General features: G+C 35.2%; 1 protein-coding gene across 7 annotated transcripts in view; it reads left to right on the plus strand.

Annotated features, from left to right (window-relative positions):
- LOC143284650 (uncharacterized) overlaps positions 1–4,085 on the plus strand; it is a 51,418-nt gene extending 47,333 nt beyond the window's left edge. For all 7 annotated transcript variants that reach the window (XM_076591535.1, XM_076591539.1, XM_076591536.1 and 4 more), the window contains one exon: positions 283–4,085. In XM_076591535.1, the coding sequence (XP_076447650.1) occupies positions 283–381 (99 nt within the window). In that variant the 3' untranslated portion in view covers positions 382–4,085. The remainder of the gene's footprint in view (positions 1–282) is intronic.
- Positions 4,086–10,206: the final 6,121 nt, after the last annotated feature.

Here is a 10,206-nt window from a genome sequence, read left to right on the forward strand (position 1 = left end):
TTTTGGGTGTATACTTTGTATCTTGTCATTTATGTCATGTGTAGTTATCTGTGTTTTATGGATTATATGTAAGAATTTGTTCTTAGTTGTCAAGTTGAAAATCCTTTGTCATGAATGTAAGAAAGATTGGTTTCAACAGTTTTGCATCATATAACATATTGGTTTCAACTGTTTTACATCATATACTTGGAATTATATTTGTGAAATCAGTGAAGGGAGAGGGGTTATTATGATGACAATATCTGGAGCAAAGTTCGAGAAAGGATGTTTTGTTTGTTTCAGCTGTCCTTTATGTCCAGTGTTCCACTACTGGTTTTGCTTTTTGCTGTGCTACTGGCCATCTATCCATTTCTGGAACAAATCACAGCAACTACCTCATAACTGACAGCGACCCAGACACCAGTTTTGTCCCGGGGGGCCATTCTTCCCTGAGGGAAGGACGGTTTTGTCCAGGCGTTGATGAGAGACCAGCCACCATGCAGTCTTCAAGTGGACACACTGTCCTTTCGCCTCGCCTTTCGCAGTCAGTGTGGCCTGGATAGGTGGAGATGTGTGGCCTTTGCCTTACCTTTAGTGGTGCTGCTTGCAGATGACCAACATTTTCACATGTGTGACTCGAGTTGAGTGGCAGCATCCCTAGCATAGGTCCATCTGAGATTGTGTTCTGCCAGTGTTTTGATATTGTGACCCCTTTGTGAATGCTTTAGGTGGTATGATGTGTGATGAAAGGTCCATAAAGCCATCCCACATGACTTTTTTTTCCCCATGTGAGTAACATAAAGCCATCCCACATGACTTTTTTTTTCCCTTGTGAGTAACATAGTGATTTGACTGTGACATCTTTCTTCAGGACCGGACTTTGTTCTTTGTCAAGTTTGAAATGCCTAGGCGGTTGTGATTCTGCTTTGACAGAGGAAGGAATTTTTGTTTCACTTGGTTTACCCTCCTGCTGAAATTTCCACAAAGTTTGCATTTTCCCCCTCCTTACACTCAAACTCTGTGGTGACTGATGATTAAGCCTATCATAAAGAAAATAGAAAGAAATGTTTTCTGAGCAAGTTCTTGCCCATGTATTGCTGTAATTGTTTGCAGCATATTTATTGCTCTATCCTGCATGTATGCACAAAGACCATGGGGAAAAAGTAATCTGATCAACTTAATTGGATTTTTTACTTTCATGTGTTGTTCAAGATCTGTTTAATCTGGATAACTAAGGTTTTGAGAAAGGGCATCTCTTTTGGTTATTTTTATGATCATGTACTTCATTATCAGGATTATTTTTAGGCATCAGGAAAATGTTACATACTGATAATCAGGACATCAAATTTTTAACATTTTCACTTCATTGTATTTCATTTTTTTTCTTTTGCTTTATATATTTGGGATCACTTTAAATTTAACAGTGAATAGTTGGACCAGGAGGATCAGATTCAAGTAACGTTTCTATGATGTTTCTGTTGAGACCAAGATCTGATCAACATATCTTGATCAGTCTTTTTTTTTTTCTCTAAAGAATTTGAGCAAGGTGCTGTACATGACAAGCTTTTCAAGTCAAGTGCATTTCAAATTGCTGAATCTTTGGTGCAGACCACAACACAGGCAGCCTTTCTACAAGGATCTGATCTTTTGATGTCAGTAACAATTGTTCTTAAAGATGGATGCGTGTGCACATGATAAAGTGTGTTTTGAATCTGTCTCATTGTTGATGAAATCAAAACATGTTCAGTTTGTCATGTTTGTATATTTTGTTGCAGTAGTGCAGTCCTTGTCATGGAGGTTTATCTCGCTTGGTTTATGACAGATTTGAAAAGGAACATTTTGTACTGAACAGTTATGCATTTTACAGTGTTATTAATTTTAAAATGTATAATTTGAGTATATATAAGTCCCTCCTGTAACATTTTAGCTTGTGCTTCCAAATGTAATAAAGCAAAAGCTTTTAATTTAATTTTGAAAAGAAAGAATAATGTTATGTCAGTTGACAGTTACAGGGGGAAAACGGTGTACATATTAAAATAAATTTAGCAGGACTGAAAATATAACATTTAAGCTGTTACACATTTCTATGACAGTGTAAGCTGAATCAAAATGAAATTGGAAAATAAAAAGTGGTGTTGTGCAATCTTGGTTTGCATTTTCAACTGTGATCTTTTTTTTATTTCATTTTTAGCACCCTAAGAGCTGTATTTATTCTTTTTCTTTAATGCTTTTACAATACTGATTTGATCACATGCCAGAATAGATGTTAATACTTCTGTCAGTGTGTTTTTTAAAATTGGTTGGTGATGTCAGATTACTTCTAAGAAATGATATAAGGACAAAATGCCTTTTTTTTTTTTTTTTTTTTAGATGGAGGGTTCCTGCTGATACTTTCCTTGATAAAAATCAGATGTTTTCCATAACAGAGAAAGCATATTCTAATGACACTTGATAATGCACAAATGGAAACACCTGTGATGCACTTTAAAAAAAACCTTTTTTTAAAAAAAGAAACAAATGAAAAACTTTCATCGATGTATGGATGGTTTTTAATGTATATATGAAAACACTATTTATTGATGAAGCACAGGTGTTTTTCCTAAGCACAGAACAATAGTCATACATTTTGACACTGTTGTGCTTGTTTTCCAGGCTCAAGACGTGTCATTTACTGAGGAGTCAGAGTCCAGAAAATGTGACTGTTTTACAGTAAATCCAGTCAGCAAACTTCAACAGCCCTAGCTTAGAAAGTTTGCTATTTTAAGATATTTTAGCATAATTGAAAACTATTTGCTAGTTGTTAAAAGATTTTTTTCAACATAATGGAAATGCTAATCTGTGGTATTTATTGTTATTTATTCCTTGGAAGACTAAACAGGGTTGAATTGAAATTGTGTAACCCTGTAGTAATTGTGTCATATGAAATATTGTAGATATTGCACTTTTGCAAATTATAACAAATTATACTAATCTTAAGCTTAGTATGTTATGCATATATTTTCTCAAAGAACGTAACTTTGCTAGAAAACATAACTGCTATGGATATGCATTGAGTTTGTGTTAATCATTGCATTTGTATATAAGTGTGTATGTGTGCGCGTGTGTGAGCAAAGATGTGCATTAGACTGTGAATGTACACAAGAGTTCAGTGAATTTGACTTTTTTCTTTTTCATTTTACCTTTCAGTGATGTTTCTCATGTGCTGTATTGAAAAAGGAGAGCTGAATACTGATTTTGACCTTCACACAATATGCCTCGATGATGATTTCCATTGGATGTTACTATTCAGTATATGAATCACCAACAAATAACTGAGAGATAAATAGTACAGATGAAGACAGTTGTATTATATTTTGAGATTTGAAATTAGTTTGTGTCAGATTTTTTTCCATTCATCTCTGCAGGAGAAACTTTAATGGACTTAAATTATGACTGAAGTTCAGTTGATTGCTAACATTTTTCTCCTTGTTCTACTGAAGTATTAGAAATAATTTTCATTTTTGGTATATTCCTCCAGATATGTACTGTTACATCCTTTTCAGAAGGTTTTTTGTATTTATATAAGGTGTTTTTTGTTTGTTGTTTTTTCAATAAATGGACTTGAAATTAATTCCATCCACATTGCAAACTCTACGAGATTGAATACAGTTTCTTTTTTTCTTTTTTAATACAAAAGCAGCCTGAATACTATTTGAGGTGGAGAAAAAATAGTTTTGAACAGTAGTCTTGCCAGTCATTGAACTGTGGTCGCGTACATTTATGCAAAGTATGTATGTGTGCATGCCTGTGTATGTCTGTGACTGTTTTTTGCCCAAATACAGTCACTTAAGTGTAAAAAGATTGACCTGACATTCTTTTTTTTTCTTTTTTTTTTTTTTACATCTTTTAAATTTTCATTTTTATCCTTCACTTCTTTGATCAATGATTATATGAATGGTGAACAAATCTGAACCAGTACAAACTGTCTTTAAGAAAAAGTTTCCAGTCTTGTATTCAGATTTTCTTTTGCAGATGTGATGAGATGACAGTCAAGTGTGCTGCCATGATGTCCATATATTGATATTAACATTCAATTCATGTGTAATCAGTAAATATATTCAAAGTGATGGGTTTCTCTTTTGGTGAAGTGTATGTTTTTAGAAGTATTTTGTGCTTATGAGGAGGTTCAAACCAATATTTTAGCCAATTAAGACAGATCAGAATATGTTCTCACACTCAAGAAAATGTATGTACACACACTCTCCAGGCCTCATCAGAACATGTGGCTTACGCATAAGGTCAGGAATGTACCGCATTCCTTTTTATGCAGATGTGGCATAGTGGAAATGATCAATCTGCATGTTTTAATGCCTTTTTGAAACTGAATCCATACTTACAAACATGCACACCACACGCTGCAGTTAATAGACAAGTGATCACACTGCATAAAAACACTTTTTAAAGAGTTTATTACATTGAGACAGACTCCAACAAACCAACACCCTCCCGAACTGAAAAGGGTAAAAAGTCACAACAGTGCTTTACATTTTGGCAGAACAAGAAAACATGGCTGTTCTACAGAAAGACTGAACCTGTTGCCTGCCTTGGTAAGTGATACTTGTGTCCCTTTTGTTGCACTGTTGTACTTCTACAAGACGGAACTCTCACTTCCAATTTCATCAGCAATTCACGGTTGATAGTTAAAGGAAACGACCTACACACAGCCAGAGGGCCAGTTTCTCTTTCATCTTTTCTCTGTGTGTTAGTGGGCCACAGGCACGCAATGAAAACAAATTTGACTGAAAATCCTGGAATCAACTGTCATGCAGATAATTTTTAACCCTCAAGTGCTGGATATAATAAAACATACATACAGAAATCATGCTTAAAACAAAGAGATAGTTTGCCTCCGCTACCTGTGCTCTGATTTGGGGCATTTGTATGCTTATCAGTAAGAATAAATAGGTAAACCTACATATTTTTGGAAAGTAGAGTGAATGAAGAATCAGATAAAAGTAAGAAAAAGGCTGTACCTTGTATGTAGTTGGAGATATTCCATAGGATATAATTAACAAATTTTGCACACTTGTTTTCAAAAAACGTCAACCACAATGTTTATAGGTATTTTCAGATCTTTTACAGAGTCAAAATCTCAAAATTGGAATTAAACTGTACAAAAAATGTTCTGGCTGCAGAATCATGATATGAATATAACTGAAACAATGAAATTATAAGCATTGTATTATTTGTTTGAGACACCCACCGACGCCACGCACGCGCACATCTACAATACTTTATGCAATCACAGGCAAAAACAGAAATAAATGTTTTCTTTAAGCTCATGTTGCTTTCAAAAGCAGCAAGAATGCTTTAAATCAAAATAATTTCCAGTTTTCTATCTTGATTTGGTCAAGAAATCAATAGATCCATGCCTAACCCACTTTACCACCCCTCCCCACCCCAATCGCCCACCCCCCAGTTTCTGTAGATGGAAACACAAAACTGAATGAACAACAAGCAAGCCAGCATGCCCAAGTGTCAAAATAACAAAGCCGTTTTCACCAGAATCCCTGTCAGCAAACGAATCATCACTGGTGACAAGGTCACTCATTTCCTGAGCTTTGTCAACTTCAGTGTCACTCATTGTTTACAAAAAAAACCCGAAGATCTGGACTTGTAAACTCGGTCAAAGTTTGTGCAAACACAAGCAGGGAGGCAGTAACACCAGAACTAGGCAGTTTTACGAAGGCTGCCGAGCATAGCCGTACGATGTCGGACCTTATGTAAACAGAGCCACGACTGTGGCCCATCGCACTTCACCGGGAAAGCCACAATCTGTGGCTCATCGCGCTCTCCGGCTTAATCACTTGATTTTATGGAAATTTTCTTTGATTTAAAACAATAACAAAAGGTATATAATGGAATTATAAATTTATCACCTACTTAAAAGTACAATGTATGAGCAATCATCATGCAAATTTCCAAAGATATATGACTGAATTTTAAGGAAGGAGTGGACTTTATTTTGGTTTTTTACACTTCAGTGGCAACCCTGTTGTATGTTACCAGCACACAGGAACAACAAAATTGTTTAAACGTTTGGCAAGCAAGGGATTAAGAGAAAGCCTTCAAGACTCGTGTGATACTCATGTGATCTAGCACAGTAATTATGGAATTGTTAGAAAATAAATAAAGTAAGTAATAAATCAGAGTAGAAGCCTTTCCAGAGTGCACAACACCATGGCAAAACAGGGCCTTAACTCGGATCACAGGATCAGTCTCAAGAATAGCAATATTTTCTTTTGGATGTTTCCACATTGCAGAAAATCAATAAACGTGTTAAGCAGATTCAGTTATGTTCAGTTGCAGTTTCAAGACTGCCTGACACCATGATTAATAGAAAAAAAAGAGTACAGGCAAAAACAACAACAAAAATCATGAACTTGCAGTCCACAACTTATAGGCATAACATATAGTTTAGATTTTTTTTTTAAGCAGGAATTTAAAAAGCAAGTATTTCATTGAAAAGGAAAAGGAATGTGATTTTAAGAATGTTTCACAATTTATAAGTGAATACATTTCCTACTGACGTTGGCTATCTTACATGGAATTATTCACTTTCCAGCATAGTTCAACAAAATCTTGTTTTTGACAGCGAGAGGGAATAAAATTGACCGGATCCTTGGGGATACATTTGACTGACTGATGCTATTTACAATTTTTAGGCAGTAGTAATACTGATATATATATGTATATATGTGTGTGCATGTGTGTGTGTGTATGTATATATATATATATATATAATATGATTTTCAAGTACAACCCCCCACCCCCAACCCCCAAGCTTGGGAACATAGGCAAATTCACTCATTTTCCAGATTTTGGCAGCTTGCACCACTATATTACATTAACTGAACAAGACAATGACTTGTCAACCAGTGAAAATTGGTCTACTCCAGCAGCAAAATAGGTGCTCATGCAGCACTGCACTGACAAGCCCACAAAATACTGATGTGTTTGTTAATTTATTTTTTTCTGTGAAAAATGTAGTATTCCAAGATGTGCCTGCTTCCTTTTCCCAGCTTGGGCTTCATGTTGTAAGAATTATTATTATTATCATTATCATTATTATTCTGGTTGCTTATTGTCCAGCCAACCATGCAAGGGCCATATCAGGACTGCCCAACTGCACATTATCTAAATGTTTAGCTCCTTAGGGGAAGACACTGTTCATGACACATTATCTTTATTGCTGAGCTCCTTTGGGCAAATAAGATTAGGCCGCGCTGAGAATGCCAGCCCTTCCGATTAATCTATCATTCCCAGATTAAAAAACATTGTAAACAAGGAAAAAACAATACTTCATGCCAAACAAAAAAATAAATAAAATACATAAAAATGCCATAGACAGGAAAAATAACACTGCAGAATGGACAGCCAGTGCACATCCTAGTGTATACAATGTCATTAAATAATCACCAGAGCAGGACAGCACAGATACTACATCATAGACTGTGGAAAAGAGAAAAGGCGTCGAGGCTTGCTAAAAAAAAAAACAGAAAGGGAAATGGACTGGGAAGGCAGAAAAGGGAGACAACAGTGAAGGAAGAAAAAGGGCAGAAATAAAGAGAGCAATAGGATATTTCTTGCACAGAATTTCCAGTAGGTGGGGATGCTATTTATACTGAAAGACCCCCAGCATTCCACAGGGGATAGTAAGAAATACAATAATTGCCACAAGTCAGAGCTTTAAACTGCAAACACCTAGCAGTGGTTTAAAGTTATTCAGTTCTAGAAAAGGGTCATCCTACCTCCACTGATATTAAACAAATGAAAACTTGTCACATGTCTATGCAATATTTCGGATTTTAAAATTTGGTCATGCCAAAAAGAAGCAATTATAAACATTCAAGTAAACAAATGGACAAGTAAAAGAAAGCCATACTCAAATGACCTTTCATCTTTATACAAAAAAAAGAAACCCATACTCAAATGACCTTTCATCTTTATAAAAAAAATTAAAAAAAAATTTCCAAGTCAAATCATCTTCAATAATATTAATCACAAAAATGAACTGATTTAAACAATTGTTTAACGCATTCAAAGAAAAAGATGACTGAACTATAAACATCTGGGGAAAAAAAAGTGACCATGCATGTTTTACATGATGCACTGAGTAGATGTTGAACATCTTGTCTTGTGTTAAAATAAACTATACAATGAACACATTTTGGGGAAAAAGAAAAAGAAAATCAGCTAACATGCTTCTCTTTGTGAAGTTCTGGGAGAATTCCCCAAAACAATAACACCAACAATTATATTTTTACACGCAAAACTGTCTATAAGTGAGCTGCAAATCATATAAAGCCTGAAGGAACATGTATACAGTTTCTGAAAACTGCAAACTAAAATCTGTTCACAGCAGCTGAACAATCAACATAAAGACAAGTCAAGACACTTGGTTTTGTCTCTGTTTCCTGATAAAACCTGGAGTACCACAGATTTTGTTTTGTTTTATGCTTTATCACTAACACAGAAACAACCAATAATATTTGGACACATTATATACAGAGATCCATTACAAACCACCACCACAGAAATCAACACAGTCAATGAAAACATAATTACCATCATAGACACTTCTTTAGTAAAACTCCTTGCACCATTTCATCTTTGACACATACATTACACAGTAATGAATAAAAATTTGATTCATCTCATCTCAGATTTGCTGAATCCAAAATCATATTAACTATCAGTTGATTTTAACGCCAAACGCACAACAAACTCGACCAGAACCACCAACCATCTTTGCCAAGAACATGCATTAGTCAGTCAAAACGACAACGCACCACTCTTTATTCTCTTTGCTTGGTTTCCAATGGCTGCAGCATAAACAAAGTGCACATGCAGATTTTAATCATACTCAATCTGACTGCTAACAAGAATAAATTTCTTTCTTTCTTATTTATTATCTTTTTTCTTTTTTTTAATTTTTTTTATTTAGGTATCATTAAAATACTTATGAACCAGAACATGAAAGGACACTTGGCAATGTGCCAGTCTTTCTCTTACTCTTGTATTCGTTTCAATATCTTTTCTTGTGTCTTTTTCTCTGGTACGACCAGATAAAAAGTTTTGATTATCCCGATACCATTCACTCATGGCTTCTCATAGGTTAAAAAAGGTTAAAGATCCTATAGCCTTTTACTGCCATCAGGGTAATGAATTCATATCCACTGTGTGTAGGACTTGGCACAGAAAGGCAGGGCCCAATGATCTCCTTCCACTTTCACACCTTGAGGGAATTAAGAAAAATTTTGAGTAAAGGACAACACCATGCTGAAATGGGGCCTCAAAAACTGATCACTTGTGAAAACTAGATCAGAAGCCCAACACCTGATTCTGCAATGGTACCGCCCTTCTCTCAGGAATGTGTGCATATTTGCAAAGGTTTGGTCAACATGATTTTTTATTTTTTAATATATTTTTTATGTCTGCACTTTCTTCTCTCCAAGCAGCTTCTCCCTTCCAGTCAAGGATGGGGTTTGCAGATCTCTTTCTAAACATCATTCTTTTCCATCCTTCATGGCCACAGTGAAAGACATCACTGACATTTACTTAAATCTTGCTTTCTTCTTTTGTCTTTTTTTTTTATTTTTTTATTATTTTATTTTAATTTTAACATCCTTTCGTCAACATTCTGTGTATTCCTTAAAGACAACTCTCCTCATTTTTTGATTGGAAAATGAGGACTGCGTCCTTTATCTGTTTTTCAGTTTTCCAACAGCTGGGTATATTGATAAATTATTTTTTGGTTGATCAAGAGAAATGATTCCTGCTTCCCAGATAAGTGTCATACCTACATGGCCACCACTCTAGATTAGTGTCATACCTACATTGCCACCACTCTACCTAGGTAACGGTGACATGGGTACGCAACAGAATATGACTTGACTGTTAAGTATGATATGCATAAAATAAAATGTGCGTAGAAAGCTGCTGCGTCACTTCTGGATCTTTTTGCATTCTCTTTCAAATGCACAGAGTGATTATTCAAGTCATACTATTTACATCATGAGGACAAATAAGAGCGTGCAATCAATTCCAAATGCGCAGTAAACTAGTCATTTTCACTACATCATACAGTATTACTTTAGCACAACCAGAGAACTGTATCAGAATGAACACTGAGCAAGATTCATACCTTACAATGAACAAATTAACAAGATGCAACAACTTCAAAAA

The sequence above is a fragment of the Babylonia areolata genome, chromosome 8 (assembly GCF_041734735.1).
Source record: "Babylonia areolata isolate BAREFJ2019XMU chromosome 8, ASM4173473v1, whole genome shotgun sequence".
Classification (NCBI taxonomy): Eukaryota; Metazoa; Mollusca; class Gastropoda; order Neogastropoda; family Buccinidae; genus Babylonia; species Babylonia areolata.